This window comes from Hylobates moloch, unplaced genomic scaffold (assembly GCF_009828535.3).
Source record: "Hylobates moloch isolate HMO894 unplaced genomic scaffold, HMol_V3 SCAFFOLD_4, whole genome shotgun sequence".
NCBI classification, from domain to species: domain Eukaryota; kingdom Metazoa; phylum Chordata; class Mammalia; order Primates; family Hylobatidae; genus Hylobates; species Hylobates moloch.
In genome coordinates, this window is record NW_026652279.1 from 11,020,158 (window position 1) to 11,043,343 (window position 23,186).

The 23,186-nt window shown below is 41.3% G+C and overlaps 1 protein-coding gene across 2 annotated transcripts in view; it reads right to left on the reverse strand.

The window, feature by feature from the left end:
- FRMD4B (FERM domain containing 4B) overlaps positions 1-23,186 on the reverse strand; it is a 275,592-nt gene that overhangs the window by 44,187 nt on the left and 208,219 nt on the right. For both annotated transcript variants that reach the window (XM_032149480.2, XM_058437150.1), the window contains exons 8-11: positions 12,969-13,052; positions 9,921-9,986; positions 6,094-6,151; positions 4,070-4,156 (exon numbers count right to left, since the gene is read on the reverse strand). In XM_032149480.2, coding sequence (XP_032005371.1) covers positions 4,070-4,156; positions 6,094-6,151; positions 9,921-9,986; positions 12,969-13,052 — 295 coding nt within the window. The remainder of the gene's footprint in view (positions 1-4,069; positions 4,157-6,093; positions 6,152-9,920; positions 9,987-12,968; positions 13,053-23,186) is intronic.

Consider the following 23,186-nt stretch of genomic DNA (forward strand, 5'->3'; position numbering starts at 1 on the left):
CTGCAAATCCAAAAAAGGAAGTAGCTTCTGACCCTTTTCTAGACTCTGGAATGAACAAGCAAACCTGATTATGATCAGTGTCAAGAAATATTTGCCAATTTCTACGAAACTGTGAATGTAAAGAAAGGCCTGTGAGTCATAAGTACAGGAGAGGAAATTAACTGCAATATTTACTGTGCAGATTCTGATTCACCACTATTTTGGGACAAAGCCTGGTTGCTGTTAGCAGATGCATTTACATTCTACTGGAAGCTCAATCTTATCAAGCCACATTAGCTAATAAATTACTTGTGAATTGCCTTAAGTACCATTTTACATAGAAGATTCAGAAAAACCAGTAAGACTCCTAAGTGTTATTTCTTAAGTAAAATTCAGAAGAGAAATAAGTTAGCAAAAAAAATCTCAATACAAGTGAGGTCTACCTTAAGAAAACACGATAGGCAGTATTTTGGTCTTGCAAAATAGATAAACTAGGGTAAGGTATTTGCTTTGACTGGGATTTTTTATTATGCTCTGCAAACTCTCTCCACTCCTGCAAATGGAAACAAGTATGATGTCCATCAAAAGTGAATTGGTTAAATAAATGATGTATTCCCACATCATGAAACACTAGGCAGCTTTAAAAAAGTGAAAAGAAATCGGTTTATAAGTGAGCTAGAGAAATATGGCAAGGTATGAAACACTGTATATATTAGATTTCTCTGTCTTTGTAAATGCTTAGAATATACACTGACAATATCTAAATGAACTGGTACCATTATTTTTAACAGTCGCTGGTTGTCATGGGGGAAAAATGGGGATTGCAGAAGACTTCCTCCCCTATTGCATTTTTTTGTAGTGTTTGCTGCCATTTTTTTTTCCTTGCCCTCATGAGTATTTCTTATTCTGGGTCAAAAAAAAAAGCTAACAATAAATAAAATTGATTTAAAAAATATTTGAAAAAATTGTGTATCCTTCATTTCTAATATTATTGATTGGAAATTAGGTTTTAGAAGTCAATTTTGAAATACAAGCAGGAACAATAGTACTTATACTCCTCCTGGAAATTAATTATTCCTTAAATTGATCTTGGTCACAGAGCTTATAGAATGAAAATGTTAACAGTATGATTACAAACATGCTCTCTCACTGTCCTCTATTGCTTGTTGAATGATGTGCTGTTGTTTTCATTGATATATATATATATTTTTCTGACACAAGGTTTTGCTCTGTCACCCAGGCTGGAGTGCAGTGGCATGATCATAGTTCATTGCAGCCTCAACCTCCCAGGCTCAAGTGATCCTTCTACCTCAGCCTCCTGCATAACTGGAACTATACGTATTTGCCACCACGCCTGGCTAATTTTTTTTAAGTTTTCTTTTTCTTTTTTTTGTAGAGATGGGGTCTTGTCACATTGCTCAGGCTGGTCTTGAACTCCTGGCCTTAAGCAGTCCTCCCATCTTGACCTCCAAAAGCACTGGGATTACAGGCATGAGCCACCACCCTTGGTCTTATCAATAATTTCTAGTAAGAAGCCTCAATGCCCTACTAGCCTGATCCAGGAAAGCTGGATCAGTATTGGAGGTGGGTGGCGGAGGGGATATGGCTTTCCCTAATCTACCCTTTTGTGTTATCTGTGTCAGTTTCACAACCATAAAATGGGGAAAACAGGGGAGTTTTATTTATTTTCATAACTCATGGAAGACTGTGCACTGATTGAAGCTGCATGGACACTTAGAAGATGAAGAGTACATATGATTATAGGGCTGCTTTATAAAGAGAATGGCTGTTTTTCTAACACACATTAAAGCAAGATACAGATGGAAATGATAGGAGTTATTTAAGGCTGTGATGTCGGGTTGTGATAATGCAGGCAGCTGACCATGGTCTGTTATTAGAGGCCATTGTTTCACTCCTGTGCTTTCAGTGGTGGCAGGATAGCACAGGGAGGGTGGCAAAAACAACCAGGGCAGCATGAGTCAGTCTTGATGTCACTGTGATACCGAAGGAAGACAAGAGCAGCTGCATGGTGATCTATACGGATTCTTCAACTCTTACATGGGCAAAAACGTGTTGTACACTTCAGCTTGGATCAAGAGAAGAAGATTCAGCTGAGCAAAGCGGCTCATGCCTGTAATCCCAGCGCTTTGGGAGGCTAAGGTGGGATGATCGCTTGAGCCCAGGAGTTCAAGACCAGTCTTGGAAAAATAGCCAGACTTTGTCTCTGCAAAAAACTTTCTAAAGGCCGGGCGCGGTGGCTCACGCTTGTAATCCTAGCACTTTGGGAGGCCAAGGCGGGCGGATCACGAGGTCAAGAGATCGAGACCACGGTGAAACCCCGTCTCTACTAAAAATACAAAAAATTAGCCAGGCCTGGTGGCGGGCGCCTGTAGTCCCAGCTACTGGGAGAGGCTGAGGCGGGAGAATGGCGTGAACCCGGAAGGCGGAGCTTGCAGTGAGCCGAGATCGCGCCACTGCACTCCAGCCTGGGAGAATCCGTCTCAAAAAAAAAAACGAGCTGGGCATAAAACTTTCTAAAAATTATCTGGGCATGGTGGCATGTGCCTGTAGTCCAGGCTACTTGGGAGGCTGAGGTGGAAGGATTGCTTGAGCCAAGGAAGTCGAGGCTGCAGTGACCTGTGATCAGGCCACTGCACTCCAGTCGAGGGAACAAAGCGAGACTCCATCTCAAAAAATAATAATAATAATGAATTTTTTTTTTTGAGATGGAGTCTCACCCTGTTGCCCAGGCTGAAGTGCAGTGGCGTGATCTCGGCTCACTGCAACCTCTGCCTCCCAGGTTCAAGCAATTTTCCTGCCTCAGCCTGCCACGAAGCTGGGACTACAGGCGCATGACGCTATGCCCAGCTCGTTTCTTGTATTTTAGTAGAGACGGGGTTTCACCTTGTTGCCCTGGCTGATCGCAAACTCCTGAGCTCAGGCAATCCACCCGACTCAGCCTCCCAAAGTGCCAGGATTACAGGCATGAGCTACCACACCCAGCTGATAATGAATTTTTTTAAAAAACAGCTTCATAATAAAATTTGAAATGGACATTGATGTTAGTTATTTAGCTCTGGAAATCCAAATCTGATAGATTGTGACTTTTTTTTTTTTTTTTTTTTTGAGATGGAGTCTCTCTCTGTTGCCCAGGCTGGAGTGCAGTGGCACGATCTTGTCTCACTGCAACCTCTGCCTCCCAGGTTCAAGCAATGCTCGTGCCTCAGCCTCCCGAGTAGATAGGATTACAGATGCCTGCCACTACACCTGGCTAATTTTTGTATTTTTAGTAGAGATGGGGTTACACCTTGTTGGATAGGCTGGTCTCAAATTCCTGACCTCCTGATCCGCCCACTTTGGCCTCCCAAAGTGCTGGGATTACAGACAGGAGTCACCATGCCTGGCCTGTGACCTTTTAATAAATAGCACAGAACTGATTTTTCTCTACAAAAAGCGTACGTGTTCACTGCAGAAAATTGTGAAACAGAGATAATAGCAGCAGAAGAAAGACGACTTATACCTGCATCATTGAGAGATCACTAGCACCAAAAATTTTGGCTCGTGTCTTTATTATTCATTTATATGTATACCATCCAATTCAAATATGTATATGCATAAATGTACATACAAAATTTATAAAATAAATGGCATCATCCTGTTCATACTAACATAAAATAGAAACCTAATGGTGTGTGCTTGTGGCTCACGCCTATAATCCCAGCATTCTGGGAGGCCAAGGTGGGCGGATCACTTGAGGTCAGAATTTTGAGACCAGCCTGGCCAACATGGCAAAACCCTGTCTCTAATAAAAGTACAAAAATTAGCCAGGTGTGGTGGTGTGTGCCTGTAATCCCAGCTACTTGGGAGGCTGAGGAAGAAGACTCGCTTGAACCCAGGAGGCGGAGGTTGCAGTGAGCCACTATCACCCCACTGCACTCCAGCTTGGGCGACAAAGCAAGCGAGACTCCATCTCAAAAAAAAAAAAAAAAAAAAAAAAAACCCAACAACCTAATGGTGTGTGCTTGTCAACTATGTTGTGATTAACATCTTTTGAACAGTTCGAAGTTCTCCTAAAGTGATTCACACTTACCTTCCGAGGCTTCACCTTGTCTTGTATATCATATTGGCCAATTCCCTTATAGCTGATTCCAAGCCACCAAGGAAGTCCTTGCTTATCCTAGAAGATGAAAAAGCATGAGAACCAAGACCTAGCTGTTAACTCTTCTAGAAGTGAATAAAATTTACCAATTTTACCTCTTTCTTTTTTTTTTTTTTTTTTTGAGACGGAGTCTCATTCTGTCACCAGGTTGGAGTGCAGTGGCATGATCTTGGCTCACTGGAGTCTCTGCCTCTGGGTTTTAGCAATTCCCCTGCCTCAGGCTCCCTAGTAGCTGGGATTACAGGCGTGCACCACCATGCCTGGCTAATTTTTTGTATTTTAGTAGAGATGGGGTTTCACTATGTTGGCTAGGATGGTCTCGATCTCCTAACCTCATGATCCGCCCACCTCGGCCTCCCAAAGTGCTGGGATTACAGGTGTAAGCCCCCGCACCCAGCAATTTCACCTCTTAGCAAGTATCAGCAAGTCAAAACAAAGATGTCTTGATAAACAAAACATTTAAAAACCTAACTTGTTATTAAAACACCTACTTGGAGTTTCTTCAAATAAAATCTTTAAGCTGAAATTGTCCAGTATTGTTAATACCATCAAAAAGAGAAAAGCATTACTGTTTTGATTAAACAGTTGGAGCAAATAAAAAAAATGTAAGTAATTCAACTAAGAATTAATCCAGTAAAAAGCCAGTTATCCATTAAAAAAAAAAAAAAGCTCTTTGTCTCTTAATTAATAACCAGTTATAAAAGGTTGGGGACGTTTCCAAAGAATTACAAAGATGAGAAAAGTGGTTCCAATTCCTGATGTTTATAAAACAATTAACAATGAACATGGGAATATCGAAAACCCTTTTGGAGAACTGCACAATTCAATGACAGGATGTTTGAATAATTGGTTTGAGGTACATATGGGGAGGTGAGTAACATTGTTTTCATAAATTTATCTTTTATGTTTTGCCAAAGCAAAGAATATACTGACACAGGAAAAGGAAAATTTAGGCTTAGACAGATACCTATATGCAAACCAGAGTCAGTAGAAATTAAAGTTAAATTGGAGGCCAGGCATGGTGGTTCATGCCTGTAATCCCAGCACTTTGGGAGCCGGAGGCAGGTGGATCACCTGAGGTCAGGAGTTCAAGACCAGCCTGGCCAACATGGTGAAACCCCATCTCCACTAAAAATACAAAAAATGAGCCAGGTATGGTGGTGTGTGCCTGTAATCCCAGCTACTCTGTGGGCTGAGGCAGGAGAATTGCACAAACCCAGCAGGCAGACGTTGCAATGAGCTGAGATCATGCCACTAAAACAAACAACAAAAAAAGTTAAACTGGTACTAATTTTTAGCACAGGTATTCTCATTATGTAAATTTTCTAATTCCCCATCATTTTGAATTGTATAGCGATATGAACATTACCATAACATGAAAAGTCAATCAAGAACTGATCAATTATAAAATTATTGCTCTTTCAAACAAGACACCCTTAACACTTTCATCTCATCATCTCAAAATATGTCAATCTCTCCCTGCTTATAAACAACTGAAAATACTTTTCATCATCTCAAAATATTTGTCAATCTCTCCCTGCTTATAAAACATCTCAAAATACAGTGTATGTAATACACTGATTGAAACATGGTATTGCAAATTCTGTAAAAATCTCAGCATTTTATGAAGCTGTTGAAATAACGCTGGAGACTGCATAATTTTCAAACAAAAGCACTCTCAAGTGAAGATCAGGTAGTGCTAGAAAGGTGACCAACTGGACAAGAGACCAAACAGCAAGCAGAGGTGTTTCAAAAGAGAATGATCTGAACATCTTAGGATGAAGAGAGGTCTTGGAAAAACATTTTAACGTAGCAAGTATTTTGCAAAAATAATGTACTTTATAATTGGCTACAAATGGCAAGATATAATCAGCCTTTTATATAGTATGAAAAAAGCTGCTATTGTGCAATAACTCTCAATCATCATGAAGCCTTTATTATGTAAAACTATTTACCTTTACTGCATAATAATGGACACCATAAGTTGGTAGAGCTTCTACTATTTTCATATACCTATGGAAAATAAATATGTATCACAATCTTATTAAAATAGTTAGAGGACCCTTTTGGGAAAAGTGATTTAAAGAAACACCACGTTTCTACTTTCCTTATTATAAGAATAATTAATATGTTTCACTCAAGTAGAAACAGAATAAATGATTTTGGGGAGTAATATATTTTAGCTTATCCAAATATTAGAAAAATGCTAATAGAACCTCAATTTCAAAAAGCTATAGAAAATGTTACTTTCCACACATTCAAATGTTTATGGATTAGGAATGTACCATATTATAAACTCCACTTGCAAGTATTTTTTAAAGTAAGCCCCTAATAATGCAAGCAATGGGCACGAACTTTTGGGTCATACTCATAAGTTAAACAATAAAGCTATTCCACATATTGCTTGTGGTAGAGGTTAAATAACTAGAAACATCTGTCAAAACTCCTAGAAGTTTATACTTTAAAACTATGAATTATGCTATGTAAACCTGACTTAAAAAATATGTCCCTCCAGGCCGGGCACGGTGGCTCACGCCTGTAATCCCAGCACTTTGGGAGGCCGAGGCAGGTGGATCACCTGAGGTCAGGAGTTCAAGACCAGCCTGGCCAACATGGTGAAACCCCATCTCTACTAAAAATATAAAAAATTAGCTGGGTGTGGTGGTGGGCACCTGTAATCCCACCTATTTGGGAGGCTGAGGCAGAAGAATTGCTTGAATTCAGGAGGTGGAGGTTGCAGTGAGCCAAGATTGCACTATTGCACTCCAGCCTGGGCGACAGAGCGAGAATCTGTCAAAAAAAAAAAAAAAAGGTCCCCCCAAATAAAAATTAAAGCAACAATGCCGCTACTTGCTATTTTTAATTCAGTAGTGTTTATTGTATATCTTTAAGGCTTTGGAGTGGACTAAATTGTGTAATGCTTCCTCTCTGTCCTCAAGGAACTGAGCTTCTGTTTTAACGCAAGTAGACTTTTTAATGACATTTTGATGATCAATTTCTCCAGGAACTGCAATCAATAATTTGATAATTTTTTTTTATTATTGTACTTTAAGTTTTAGGGTACATGTGCACAATGTGCAGGTTTGTTACAAATGTATCCATGTGCCATGTTGGTGTGCTGCACCCATTAACTCGTCATTTAGCATTAGGTATATCTCCTAATGCTATCCCTTCCCCCTCCCCCCACCCCACAACAGTCCCCGGAGTGTGATGTTCCCCTTCCTGTGTCCATGTGTTCTCATCGTTCAATTCCCACCTATGAGTGGACTACAAATCAAGCTGCTATAAAGACACATGCACACGTATGTTTATTGCGATAAATTTTTTAAAAGTAAATGGCCTGCATGTAAATGAATATAAGGGGTGAAATGTGTCAAGGTCATGCAGCAACTAAACTGCACAGCCAGAATTCTAACAAAATGAGTCGGACTCCACATCCTAGAGCCTTAACTACCAAATCAAACTGTCTCTTAGATGAAGCCCCACAATAATGATCAGGAGAAAGAATAAGACTCTGCATTTAAGCATGGGAACTTTTTTTTTAAATTGTTTTTTAGGTTCCAGGGTACATGTGCAGGATGTGCAGGTTTGTTACATAGGTAAATGTGTGCCATGGTGATTTGCTGCACCTAATAACCCATCACCTAGAGATTAGGGCCAGCATGCACTTTTCCCTAAAGCTCTCTCCCACCCCAGCCCTCTCCTGACAGGCCCTAGTAAATGTTGTTCCCCTCCCTGTGCCCATGTGTTCTCATTGTTCAGCTCCTACATATAAGTGAGAACAAGTGGTGTTTGGTTTTCTGTTCCTGCATTAGTTTGCTGAGGATAATGGCTTCCAGTTTCATACATGTCCCTGCAAATGATATGATCTCGTTCCTTTGTATGGCTACATAGTATTCCATGGTGTGTATGTACCACATTTTCTTTATCTAGTCTATCATTGATGGGCATGTGGGTTGATTTCATGTCTTAAGCATGGGAACTTTCTAATATACAGTAACTCAATGCTTAACAATGAAGATACATTCTGAGAATTGGGTTGTTAGGTGATTCTGTCCTTGTGCACACATCATGGAGTGCACTTACACAAACCCGGATGGTAGAGCCTACTACACAGTTAGGCTGTATGGTATGGCCTATTGCTCCTAGGCTACCAAACTGTACAGCATGTTACTGGGCTGAAATACAGTAGGCAATTATAATACAATGGTAAGTATTTGAGTATCTAAACATAGAAAAGATACAGTAACAATATGGCATTATAATCCTATGGGCCCACCATTGTATATGTGGACGGAAATGGTACATGACTGTACTCACTAGTTTACCCTAATACCCTTAATGGAAATTGTCACTACTTCTTTTTACTTTTCAGTTCAGAAAACAGGCACAATGAATTAAAATGTCAATGATCCAACTTCAGGATGCTAACTTCTGATTTCTGCTGCAAAGATAACAGAAGGCGTGTTTTGATAAAAACGAGATTAGAGGCTGGGCTCAGTGGCCCATGTCTGTAATTCCAGCATTTTGGGAGGCCAAGTTGGGCAGATCATCTGAGGTCAAGAGTTTGAGACCAGCCAGGCCAACATGGGGAAACCCTGTCTCTACTAACACTACATAAATTAGCTGGGCATGGTGGCACGCGCCAGTATCATCCCAGCTACTCAGGTGCCTGAGGCACGAAAATCACTTGAACCCAGGAGGCGGAGATTGCAGTGAGATGAGATCGCGTCACTGCACTCCAGCCTGGGTGACAGAGCAAGACTCTGTCTCAAAAAGAGAAATTAGAGCAAAGAAGTAGGAGTGTGAGGAAAATTTACAATCTCCAAGTCCTTATTTCTGTTTTCACAGGCATAGAAATAATTTTAAAAGTTCAGTGTAGCAACTTTTTTTTTTTTTTTTTTTTGAGACGGAGTTTCCTTATTGTCACCTGGCTGGAGTGCAATGCTGCAATATGGCTCACTGCAACCTCTGCCTCCCCGGTTCAAGCAATTCTCCAGCCTCAACTTTTCGAGTAGCTGGGATTACAGGCAGCTGTCAACATGCCCGGCTAATTTTTGTATTTTTAGTAGAGATGAGGTTTCACCACGTTGACCAGGCTGGCGTCGAACTCCTGACCTCAGGTGATCCGCCCACCTCTGCCTCTCAAAGTGCTCGGATTACAGGCATGAGCCACTGTGCTGGCCTGTTCTTAATAATGGGTGGTAACTCTCTAAGTCACAACATGTAGAAATACATTACAATGGCTTGTTCTTAGTAGTACGAAGAAACAGATTATCTAACACCAATATACTATATGCTTGACTCAAAGTACAGTCACAAACTGGGGGACAAAACATGGCCTCTGGATAGGTTTTATCTGGCTAACATTGCATTAAATTTTCTTTAAATTACTTCCCAATGAGATAAGATTTAAAAATCTGAATTTCCAGCTTCTCTTGGAAAACAAAGGATCTGGCAACATTATGCCTGAATTCTAAAGCTGAGTAACGTTGCCTCTACTCAGGATGAAAGCTCACCTGTTTACCACAGTCCCCACAATTCCCTGTTGCCCTACATGTGGCCTACGTTCCTCATTTCTTTACCTGCCTGGCACTGGTAGGTATCTGAGTTGGTGACACCAATGTATAGAATGACCCAAGACATTTTCTAATTCATGGTAAGATATTTCTAACCAGATAAGGACTATGTTCACAAAAACTACACAACAGAAATCATTTCAAGTGACACCTTCAAATGAGAGATATTAAAATTATATCTAAGCAAAAGGAAAGATACTTACTGAACCACAGCTTGACCCCGAGTGAGACCTTTGATTTTCAAATAATGCTCAATGACCCTGTCCTCACTGTAAAACAAAGAAATGAGAAGGATTGCAATGCATGATTATCTGAGGTACAGGCACAGTTTCCACATTATCAGGTGGCTATCAGGAAACTTGAGAGAGAAAGCCTTCACCAACTTGTTTGGTAGAAAGAGTTTGGCTCTTGTTTCTGTAGGAGATGGATTCCTGAACTTCAGACATTTGACTGCCTTCATTATCATCTTTAACTTATATTTTATGTAGCATATTTATCTAATATATATATATTACTACCTTTAAAACTTAAAGTGCACGGCCAGGCGTGGTGGCTCATGCCTGTAATCCCAGCACTTTAAGAGGCTGAGGGGATCATGAGGTCAGGAGATTGAGACCATTCTGGCTAACACAGTGAAACCCCATGTCTACTAAAAATACAAAAAATTAGCTGAGTGTGGTGGTATGTGCCTGTAGTCCCAACTACTCAGGAGGCTGAGGCAGGAGAATTGCTTGAACCTGGGAGGTGGAGGTTGCAGTGAGCCGAGATTGAGCCATTGCACTCTAGCCTAGGTGACAAGAGTGAAAATCCGTCTCAAAAAAAAAAAAAAAAAAGACTTAAAGTGCAGTCGCTCATACCTGTATTCCCAGCACTTTGGGAAGCTGAGGCAGGCAGACCACCTGAGGTCAGGAGTTTGAGGCCAGCATGGCCAACATGGTGAAACCTCGTCTCTACTAAAAATACAAAATTAGCTGGTTGTGGTGGTGCATGCCTGTAATCCCAGCTACTTAGGACGCTGAGGCACGAGAATCAGTTGAACCCAAGAGGTGGAGGTTGCAGTGAGCGGAGATTGCGCCATTGCACTCCAGCCTGGGCAACAAGAGCGAAACTCTATCACAAAAACAAAAAACAACAAAAACCTTAATTTACTAGAAAAGGAAACAGTATCAATTTCTCAAATGGAAAATGATCCTTTGCCATAATTGGATGGAATATAATACATATAAAATAATGATATTAAATGTTAGCTGTAGAACATTATTGAAGAAATTTTGAGCATAAGGCCTATCCTCTCTTTGGTTAAAACAGGGAGATCAGCAAGTGTTAGGCATTAAAGACTTTCTCGTCGAATGATTCAGAAAGATTTTAAAAGAATTTAAACTGCTTCTGAGTCTGTGCGCAATCTAAAATACTCTACTCTCACCACTTACAGACATGTTGCTTTAGGAGAAAATCTTTTTATTGCCCTAGAGTAAAACCTGTTGACTGCAAAGGAAATCTCAAGTATAACCTAGAAGATGAAGTATTTCTATCTTCACATGACTACTTGCCATTAGTAATGTCTTTTTTTTTTTTTTTTCGAGACGGAGTCTCGCTCTGTCGCCCAGGCTGGAGTGCAGTGGCGCAATCTCGGCTCACTGCAAGCTCTGCCTCCCGGGTTCACGTCATTCTCCTGCCTCAGCCTCTCTGAGTAGCTGGGACTACAGGCACCCACCACCACGCCCGGCTAATTTTTTGTATTTTTAGTAGAGACGGGGTTTCATCGTGGTCTCGATCTCCTGACCTCGTGATCTGCCCGCCTTGGCCTCCCAAAGTGCTGGGATTACAACCGTGAATCACTGCACCCGGCCTTTTTTTTTTAATTAAAAAACTATCAAGGCCGGGTGCAGTGGCTCACGTCTGTAATCTCAGTACTTTGGGAGGCCGAGGCAGGTGGATCACGAGGTCAGGAGTTCGAGACCAGCCTGGCCAACATGGTGAAATCCCGTCTCTACTAAAGATACAAAAAATTAGCTGGGCATTGTGCCGCGTGCCTGTAATCTCAGCTATTTGGGAGGCTGAGGCAGGAGAATTGCTTGAACCTAGGAGGCGAAGGTTGTAGTGAGCGGAGATTGTACTCCAGCCTGGGCGATGGGGAGACTCTGTCTCAAAAAAAAAATAAAATAAAAATAAATAAAACTATTGCGCTTGGCCGGGCCTGGTGGCTCACGCCTGTAATCCCAGCATTTTGGGAGGCCGAGGCGGGTAGATTGCCTGAGGGCAGGAGTTTGAGACCAGTCTGATCAACATGGTAAAACCCCGACTCTACTAAAAATACAAAAATTAGCCGAGCCTGTTGGAGGGTGCCTGTAATCCTCGCTACTCGGGAAGCTGAGGCACAAGAATCACTTGAACCAGGGAGGTGGAGGTTGCAGTGAGCCGAGTTGACACCACTGCACTCCAGCCTAGGTGACAGAGCAAGACTCTGTCTCAAAAAAACAAAACAAACAAAAAAAAACCTATCACTTGAAAATGACATGGTTAGAAGTTTCCAGAGTCAAGATGCTATGTAGCCTTAGTACTTACTTTCACTATATATTTGGGAATATACTTCCACCTTCATACTAAATGTCTCAATATCGAATATTTATTTTGTAATCTTTATTTTGTAACATTTTAGTGGAAAGAAAAACCATCTTGAGGATTCAGACTGAAACCAAGGAGAATATATTTAACAAGAATATAAGTATTTTAAGGGAAAACGTAATTTAGAAAAAAAATGTGGGATGAAAATGGATACTATGCATTCATTAAAGCACAAACAACTAAACCAACTCAATATATACAATATCTAGCTGTAGTAGAAACCTCTGGTCATTATGAAAATCTTTGATCCAAGGAAATCTGTAATTTATAACACTTATATTGCAGTCTGCTAGATTAAAGCTGCATTACACAGAGTGACTGCACATATATTGTACATTATATACTCACCCAGGAACATACTCTACAGACATTTTACGCACTTGAAAGAAACATCAGCCAGATGCTCTTTGCAAATGACTGCAAGACACGTCTTGGTACAATGATCTCCAGTAAGCTTCAAGTAGATCCTTTCACTGAAAGGATCAAGGTCTACCTATGGTTACTTTATATAATCGATTGGCAATTTGATATTTTTCTCACTTATATTTCTTTTAATGCCCTGAAAAGCATGTAGTTCTGAATGGAGGCTATGAGAATGGGTCACTTGTTATGTGGACTTGGCTTACCAGTAGGCAAGGGATGGATGCTCCTGAAGAGTTTTAGTGGGAAAGGCTGGTAATGTCTTTAAATCTTTCCTGGCATTTTCATCACTAAAAAGAAACGGAATATGGTAATGTCAGGTACTGTTATCCAAAAAATTATGCAAGCCGGTCACCAAATGAATGGGATAAAAAAAATAACTATTTACAGCATTTTGGAGCCAACATACACATGGTTATGGACTCTAACTAAAAGCAGCCCCCAAATTTAACAACTGGGTTATACAATGATATGTTGAAGTTTATAATATTTTCTGCATGTGTCTATTTTACACATAACTATGATTATAATTGTACATTTTTCACATTGTATTTTTACAGAACATTCTTCACATTTCACTATCTACTTTCTCCATGTTCCTACAGTATCTTACTAATTATCTTTAGTGTCTACATAATATTCATCATGGTGGAATACTGGTTATCGTGAAACCATTCACATAACATCACCAATTTTTCATAATAGATATCACTGCAATGAAAAGATTTATGTAGTCTTTTATATTACTCTTCTGTTACTTCCTTACAACCCTCTGAAACATAGCAGACCAACTCAGCCATCTGCAGAAATCTCTGAATAGAAGATGACTGGAAAACGTGTTTCTAATGAAACTCAAGGTACCTCTTAAGTCACATTAAGTGAACTAAAATGTACCTCATGTAAGGTTAGCTATTACCTAATTATAAAACGGCAAAATTCTAGTTGTCAAGAGAAAGGTGTGGTCTTTACAGAATTTTAAAAAAGGGAGAACAGGCCGGACGCAGTGGCTCACGCCTGTAATCCTAGCACTTTGGGGGGCCAAGGAAGGTGGATCATGAGGTCAGGAGATTGAGACCATCCTGGCTAACACGGTGAAACCCCGTCTCTACTAAAAATACAAAAAAAAAAAAAAAAAAAATAGCTAGGTTTGGTGGCGGGTGCCTATAGTCCCAGCTACTTGGGAGGCTGAGGCTGGAGAACGGCATGAACCTGGGAGGCACAGCTTGCAGTAAGCCAAGATCGCGCCACTGCACTCCAGTCTGGGCGACAGAGCGAGACTCCAACTCAAAAAAAAAAAAAAAAGAATAACGGGTATGACCTACCCAGTCATAGCTGGTTATGAGAGAAAATACTCTAACTGCTGAGTATTTAAGGATATAATCTATGAGGAAATGAACATGATTATCTAGAGCCTATTAGAGTGTAGCTACTCAAAATTCTGATCAAACTGGTGTTCATCTGACAGCATAATGCTAACTCTTCCTACCTTCCACTTCTTCCTATCTTTACCACTAGCTACCCTTCGATGACAGGCTCCCAAATGCCAGATACCATGCAACACACTTCTTGGGCATTATTTACCTCATGTAAGGCTCACCACAGGCATTCCCCTGCAGTAGATACTATTATTATCTATTTAAGTAGACGAGCCCCCCAGCTGGAGGACCAAACATTCAACCATTCCTTGTTGCTATTACATTTCAAAGCCAGGGCTGTGGCCTTTCTTACAGGTGAAAGATCTAGCTTTCCAAATTACTACAGGAAATAAAAAGTCACTTGGCTCCTGTTCTTACATAAGAATAAATCTCTCTATTCATTTGAAATCTGAGAGTTATGGCTTAACCACACTGACAATCTTGGGAAACTGGTTTGTGCTTCCTGAAAATCAAAATATACCACAATCCAATTCATTCATATTAAAGGTCAACTGTCAACTCCCAACTCCCAGTATATTTATTTTTCTTAATAATCTCTTTTATGTTCTGACTGGCGTACCACATTTACTTTTTTTTTTTAAACCTAAAACTGTCAGATACGTTTACTTCTAAATTGTGATTTTTTTTTAATGAAGGGCAAACGCATGCATATATTCAAAAATGATAAATTCAGGACATTCTGTTATGAATCATCCCCATCAACCACATGCATGTTGTTATTTCTGGATCCAGGTGAACCATAGGCTATGTTTCAAGAACCCAGCCGAGCATTCAGTTACTTGGATTATAGTTAATTTTGTGGCAACGGAGACCTCACTAGATCAGAAGTTGGTATTTATCATAATTTATTCAGTTAACAAAAATATGTAGAATGAGTGTCATATGATGGAATTGTTTTTAACTCATACAAATGCAGTCAGCCCAAAGGGAAAGGAGAATGGGGAAAGGGAAAGAAGTGAGGGAGAAATTTTATCTGTCATTCCATTCAATAAGCTTATGGTTGAGAGTAAGCACAAAACAGGTGATTTGAAGCTGTTGTCCTTAGTCCTACGTCCCTCAAAGCACAAGTATCTCATGACACTGAAATTTTTCCAGCATTCAGGCATTTAATACATGTCTGCTAAACTCAAGCAATCTTTATATCTAGTGCCTAAAGAAATAGCTGTGTGTTTCAACTGGAGACAAATACCACCTGTGTTGGATTTATTGAAAGATGAAGTTTAGTCTTCAGCATATCATTTTCCCAATGATTTTCAAGAGTAATTTGAACTATACACAATCAGAATCTACTCCAGTTATAAGATGTTATTTGTTTAGAAATTCTGGCTGAATAAATCAATAAATTACTAAAGGTTAATCATGAGCCAGTATCTGAGATAATGATGAATATTCATTCATTAAGACCTTTTTTTGAGTACTAATCAATCATTGAGAAGCAAGTAAAACATGCATTAATAAGCAAGTGGATTAGGATCATTTTAAGGAGAGTTTAGACTACCTTGAAAAAAAGTATTCTTAACCGGGCGCAGTGGCTCAGCCTATAATCCCAGCACTTTAGGAGGCCAAGGCAGGGGGATCACCTGAGGTCAGGAGTTCGAGACCAGCCTGACCAACATGTGAAACCCCGTCATTTTACCTTAAATATTCTGTAAGATTGTAAGGTGGAATATATGACATATCATAAAACAAATGAAACAAAAAATGAATTCGCAACAAATGTACCACACTAATGCAAGATTTTAATAATAGGGGAAACAGTGGGGGTGGGGAGAGGGGGTATAAAGGAACTCTCTGTACTTTTCATTCAGTTCTTCTGTAAATCTAAAACTGCTCCAAAAAATGTTTGTTAAGAAAAAAGAAGAAAGAAATATACTTTAGATTACTGGTTCTCAACGTGGGCAATTTTGCCCCTCAGGGGACATTTAGCAATGTTTGAAGACATTTTTGATAGTCACAACTGAGGAAGGAGGTGTTACTGGCTTCTAGTGGGTAGTTCCTGTAACGCACAAGACAGCCCTCAACAACAAAGGATGAGCCTGCCCAAAATGTCAATAGCGCTGAGACTGAGAAACCCTGCCTTCAATTATAAGAATCCTGAAAATTCTACCCTAATACACTACAAACCATATCCTTTAGACTTACAGAATTTTTCTCTCATGTCACTCTGAATATTAGACATCTCAGATACAAATATCTAATAGGGGCCAAGTGAGACAGGCATTAGAAAATCAACTGGGTAAGCGAGCTGAGAAATGTAAGTCAAACTCACCATCAGACCTGGGGACACTGAGACGTGGTGTGAACTATGAAGAGAGGAGAACATTGCCCACGTTTCATATAAGATACAGATTTGACTGTGTGTGATGGAGATCAAAACTATAGTTAATTTCTCTTCACTTAAGTCAGAGCTGGCTGGGCATGGTGGCTCATGCCTATAATCCCAACACTTTGGGAGACTGAGGCGGGAGGATCACTTGAGACCAGGAGTTGGAGACCAACCTGGGCGATACAGCGAGACCTTGTTTCTACAAGAAATTTTTAAAAAATTAGCCAGGTGTCATGGCATGTGCCTGTGGTTTCGGCTACTTGGGAGACTGAAGTGGACCACTGGAGCCCAGGAGTTCAAGGCTCTAGTGAGTTACGATTGCACCAATATATTACAGCCTGGGCAACAGAGAGAGACTCTCTTATTAAAAAAAAAAAAAAAAAGAATGGAGAGAAGATGCCTTCTCAGTTTCTTGGTTTCTAGTTTCAAATAATCAGATAATTTGCTAACTGCAAATTGTCAGTAGTGAATGATTAAAGGAGACAAGTAATTTAGGCAAATTACTTGTCTCACTACTTGAGAAATCTTGACTATCCCTCAAAATCACGGTTTTTTTTGTTTGTTTGTTTTGTTTTGTTTTTGGGTTTTTTTTTTTTGAGGCTGGGTCTTGTTCTGCTGCCTAGGCTGGAGTGCAGTGGCTCAATCATGGCTCACTGCAGCCTCAACCTTCAGGGCTCAAGTGATCCTCCCATCTCAGCCTCCCAAGTAGCTAGAATCACAGCTGCGTGCCACCATGTCTGGCTAATTTTTTAATTTTTCATACACATGGGGTCTCGCTATGTTGACCTGGCTGATCTCAAACTCCTGGCCTCCAGCAATTCTTCCACTTCCCAAAGTGCTGGGATTACAGACATGAGCCACCATGGCCAGTCCCCCAAAGTTACATTCTCAGGGGAGAACATGGCCTTATTTCTTCACATTAGAAAAGGCTCCTGTTAATCCTCCAAATCTGGTCATTTGTACTATTGCAAAATATCTCTTGTGAATATATAACATCACTTTCCTATAAGAACCTGTTTAATATAGGAATTTTCCAGCAAGCCATCACTGATATTTAAAGTGGTTGAGCTGTGGACGTGACTATAACACTAAAAGAGAAAGCCAGCAGAATAATCAAAAGATGACTGAGACAGATAGCCTGGCAGAAAAATGGGTTAAACTCTTCAACAAGCAGTGTATAGAAGTAGAAATCCAAACGGCCAACAGAAAAAAAGTGTTAAACTTCATAAGGTATCAAGGAAATGCAAATTAAATCCTCATTAATTACCAATACACAATGGAGTCTCACTCTGTCACCAGGCTGCAGTGCAGTGGTGCGATCTTGTTTGGTCCTTAACAAGGACCTGGGTTCAAGTGATTCTCCTGCCTCAGCCTCCGGAGTAGCTAGGACTACAGGTGCACGCCACCATGCCTGGCTACTTTTTGTATTTTCGTAGAAACAGGGTTTCACCATGTTGGCCAGGATGGTCTCTATCTCTTGACCTCATGATCAAGAGATAGCCCGCACCCGGCCAGACTTTCAAACTTTTTCTTTTTTTGAGATGGAGTCTTGCTCTGTCACCCAGGCTGGAGTGCAGTGACACAATCTTGGCTCACTGCAACCTCTACCTCCCAGGTTCAAGCAATTCTCTGCCTCAGCCTCCCGAGTAGCTGGGAATACAGGTGCCCGCCGCCACGCCCGGCTAATTTTTTTGTATTTTTAGTAGAGACGGGGTTTCACCAAGTTGGCCAGGCTGATCTTGAACTCCTGACCTCGTGATCCACCTGCCTCGGCCTCCCAAAGTGCTGGGATTACAGGCATAAGCCACCACATCTGGTGACTATCAAACTTTTAAAACTCCAACAAGATCTAGTTTATGTGGAGATGTAGTGCAATAAGAACTCTCATCCATTACTAGTAAGAGTGTCAATTGGTACAATCATTTTGGAAATTTGCATACCCTATAATCCAGTAATCCCCTGCTAGGTATATTCCCTAGAGAAACTTCTATACAAGAATAAGATTTAGGGCCAGGCATGGTGGCTCACACCTGTAATTCCAGCACTTTGGGAAGCTGAGGTGGGTGGATCACCTGAGGTCAGGAGTTTGAGACCAGTCTGACCAACATGGTGAAACCCCACCTCTATTACAAAAATATGAAAATTAGGCCGAGCATGGTGGCTCACGCCTGTAATCCCAGCACTTTGGAAGGCCAAGGCGGGGGCCATCCTGGTAACAGTGTGAACCCTGTGCATAAAATCCAAAAATTAGTGGGGTGGTGGTGGGCCTGTAGTCCAGTACATGGAGGTAAAAAAATAAATAAATAAGTATTAGCCACGCATGGTGGTGGGCACCTGTAATCTCAGCTACTTGGGAGCTGAGGCAGGAGAATCGCTTGAACCCAGGAGGCTGAGGTTGCAGTGAGTTGAGATCGCGTCATTGCACCCCAGCCTGGGCGACAGAGCAAGACTGTCTCAAAAAAAAAAAAAAAAAAAAATTACACTAACATTGTTCACACAAAAGAACAACTCAAATACCCCATAACAGTACAAATAAATGCTCAAACTATAATGTATTCATATAATAGAATACTATGCAGCAAAGAAAATAGACAATAGCTACACACAACATGAATGTCACACATACTGAGCAAACATACAAGACCCCAAATAAGAAACAATCACTACTTCATGTACATAAAGGTCCAAAACAAACAAAATGAAACTAGAAAGAAGCATACATAGGTGATCAAACTATGAGGAAAGATAAGCACACGATCTCGTCTCATCTAGGAAGCTAAGTAAAGTTGGGGCTGGTTAGTTCTTGGATGTGAGACAGCCTGGAAATACTGAGTGCCATAGGCTTAACAAAACAAAGTCAAGAAAATATGTACCATAGAGTCAGAATGCCCATGAAGAAAGAGGGAATTTTATTGTAGGAAAGCACAATATACAACGGGGGGTAGGAGGTTTCTGGGGTCCTGGCAACATTCCTCACTGGCTGTGGTTGTACTGCTGCATCCTTTTTTTTTCTCCGAGACTCTGTCACCCAGGCTGGAGTGCAGTGGCACAATCTTGGCTAACTGCAACCTCTGCCTTCTGGGTTTAAGCGATTCTCCTGCCTCAGCCCTCCCGGTAGGTGGAACTACAGGTGTGTGCTACCATGCCCAGCTAATTTTTGTATTTTTAGTAGAGACGGGGTTTCGCCATGTTGGCCAGGCTGTTCTCGAACTCTTGACCTCAGGTGATCCGCCCGCCTCCGCCTCCCAAAGTGCTGGGATTACAGGCGTGAGCCACTGTGCCTGGCCCAGCTGCATCCTTCTAATTTGTTCTTTATATCAATATAGATGTTTTATGCATTATTCTATGTGATATAATTCACAACAAAAATGGAATCAAGTATGGCCAGTTGAGTGGATGTGGGGAAAGCCGAAGTTCAAGCTCACTGCCCTGTTACGGGGAGGTGCTGCAATGGTAATGCAAGAGGTTAGAACCTGCTGAACCAAAAATGAATCCATTGAGATGTTAGAAACACTGGCACATTATTCTAGAAGGTTAAGCTCGATCATTTTCAGAGTTCAGGATCAAACAGGATTTCACGTTTGAGCGGACTGGCAGTAGCTGAGTGCTTATTTGTACATCCTCCTGTGGAATTTGTCTGGGAGCCTGAGGCTGCAAGGGATCTATGGAGCTTGTAGGAGCAGCCAGGTCTGGCTTCTGCACAGAAGGCTCCTCCCTGGCCGGCTGGGCAGGAGGCATGATTTATGAGTCAGGATCAACCTCAGAGTTCAGAGGGAGGGCCCAAAAGTAGTAGGGGAAGTGAACAAGCCTCACTCGGGATGTCTCTGCCTTTCACCAGCAATAAATACACTCAACCTGACTGGACATTCCTGACCCTAATGGCAACAGATATGTTATTTTAAAGATGCACTTGACCAGAATTGCCATGAGGGACTGGTTTCTCCGGGTCCTAGCCAGAGAGAATGCCCATAAATCTACATTACTTGCTACTTCTCAGTGACCAAACCAGAAATTGCTTCTCTCCATAATTTCAGCAGGAATTCAGATGTCACAATGAAGAACATGCTTGCATTTTATCTGATTATCTAGGCTCAACTCCTCCCTTAGGCATTCCAGATTCCTATTTCGATCACTTTCCAGAAGGAAGCTGCCCGTGACCCTCTATTTAACTACTACAGCTATTTCTCAGGCAACAATTCCTTTGGTCATTCTGAAGCCCCCTTTCATGGGCTGTTGTTTTTCTTTACTGACCCCAAGTACCCTGACGGAATGTGCCAACCACACTCATTTTTGAGAAAGCCACATGGCTGGCAAAACTGAGGCTACTCTTTGTGTGTGCTGGAGCACTTGTGTGGAAAAAGCCACTCCCAGCAAATGGGTGCACCTGCTTGTGGCTAATTGTGGGCTTGCACACAGCAACAATCAGCCACCCGCTATCAGAGACTGGAGTAGAAGGGAGTGCAGGCAATTAGCACACTGGGCATGCTAGCACTTCCTAGAGAAAACTAAGACCCTTGCCGTATATGCTTGGTGTGGGGACATCCTGCATTTGTAGAACAGCTTAGGAAAAAAAAAAAAAAAAAAAAAAGCCCAAGCCCCAAAGTCGCAAATTTCACTTTTTTTTTTTTTTTTGGTAGAGATGAGGTCTCCCTTTGTTGTCCAGGCTGGTTTCAAACCCCTAGGCTCAAGTGATCCTCCCATCTTGACTTCTCAAAGTACTGGGATTACAGGCATGAACCACCACACCAGCCCTGCATTTCACTTTTCTTCTCCAAGCAAAGTGCTTCCTTACCTGAAACCCAAACCAAGGGTGCATAAAAAATTCATGTTAAATATAATATCCAAGTGGAAACAGCTACAGAAGCTTCGCTTTCTAAACCTAAGCTGTTTTGAAAGTTAACTTGGGGCTGGGTGCAGTGGCTCACACCTGTAATCCCAGCACTTTGGGAGGAGAGGTGGATCACTTGAGCCCAGGAGTTCAAGACCAGCCTGGCCAACATGGCAAAACCTCGTCTCTACGAACAATACGTCTCTACGAACAAAACCTCGTCTCTATGAAAAATCAGTTGGGTGTGGTGGCACACGCCTGTACTCCCAGCTACTTGGGAGGCTGAGGTGGGAGAATCACCTGAGCCAGGGAGGTTGAGGCTGCAATGAGCTATGATTGCCTACTGCACTCCAGCCTGGGTGACAGAGTGAGACCCTGTCTCAAAAAAAAGATTAACTTGGGACTGGAGTTTTTTTCACCCACACATAATTGTAACTCAAAATCCTTATTTCAGAAAATGAATATGTGGATGTAAAAAAGCCATAGTTAACTGCCTATTTGTATGCTCAGTAAAGTCTAAAGCTTGTTATTAAGTGAAAATGTACCATACAGCTTATATATCATCAGAAATTAAAATATCATGACAGGGGCCTCCCAGGATTTCGGCAAATCATCACAGCTGAGAACTCTATTTAGTGCTGTGTCCCATGCAAACCAAAGATTTACTGTTATTAGGAATGGAGCTAATTGGAAACATTTGCCAGTCTTCTGGTGTTGCCTTGTATAGGCCTACATAAGAAGTCATTTCTTTGTCTATGCTTACTAGAAACCTGTGATGACCCATCAAAGTTCTGAAATATACTGAAAGAATGGGACAGGATTAGTGATCATAGCAGCTACAAAAGTTTATTTAGGCCGGGCGTAGTAGCTCATGCCTGTAATACCAACATTTAGGGAGGCTGAGGCAAGCAGATCACTTGAGGTCAGGAGTTCCAGACCAGCCTGGCCAAATGGTGAAACTCCATCTCTACTAAAAATACAAAAATTAGCTGGGCCTGGTGGCACATGCCTGTAGTCCCAGCTACTCAGGAGGCTGAGGCAGGAGAAATGCTTAAACTGGAGGTGGAGGCTGCAGTGAGCTGAGATCATGCCACTGCCCTCCAGCCTGGGTGACAGAGTGAGACTCTGCCTCAAAAAAAAAAAAAACAAAAAAAAGTGCATTGAATTTCTGTTAAATAGGTGTAACAGGTGCCAACCTAACTATCAATCGAACCATTTGAGCTGGATCTTCTATTGAAGGATGACAGATTGCACAAACAAGTAATTATTAAAAAGGATCTTGGTTACTATTAATAAACACCAATTTCCTCAACAAACCTACGAGCACTGATCAAGACATGGGTGATTAGCAGTTTAAGAGCTTTTCACTGGCTAGCTTGCCTTCAAGTTGCCCTTTATTGAAAAAGAATATCATGTTTCTTTCAGTTATTTGTAGAACCTGGCCTTCAATGATGAATTCAGCTTCCTATCTGCTGGACTTAACTAGAAATTTCTAACAGTAAGTTTCTCTCTACCGATTCCTAGGTAAAGCAGTATTAAAGGTGACAAACACAAGAAAACAGTGATTATCTTGTCCCCTCGTACCCTGACTGGCAGCATCAACATTATCGGATGACTTGCTGGAAAGGCAAGTCTTAGGCTCCACCCCAGACCTACTGGATCAGAAAGGCTGAGGGTGGGGCTCAGCAACCTGCTTTCAACAAAGGGCTTAAGAACCACTGCAATAGGATAAACACAAAATAAAACAGAGATTTTGGCTAGGTGTGGTGGCTCATGCCTGTAATCCCAGCACTTTGGGAGGCTGAGGCCGGCGGATCACTTGAGGTCAAGAGTT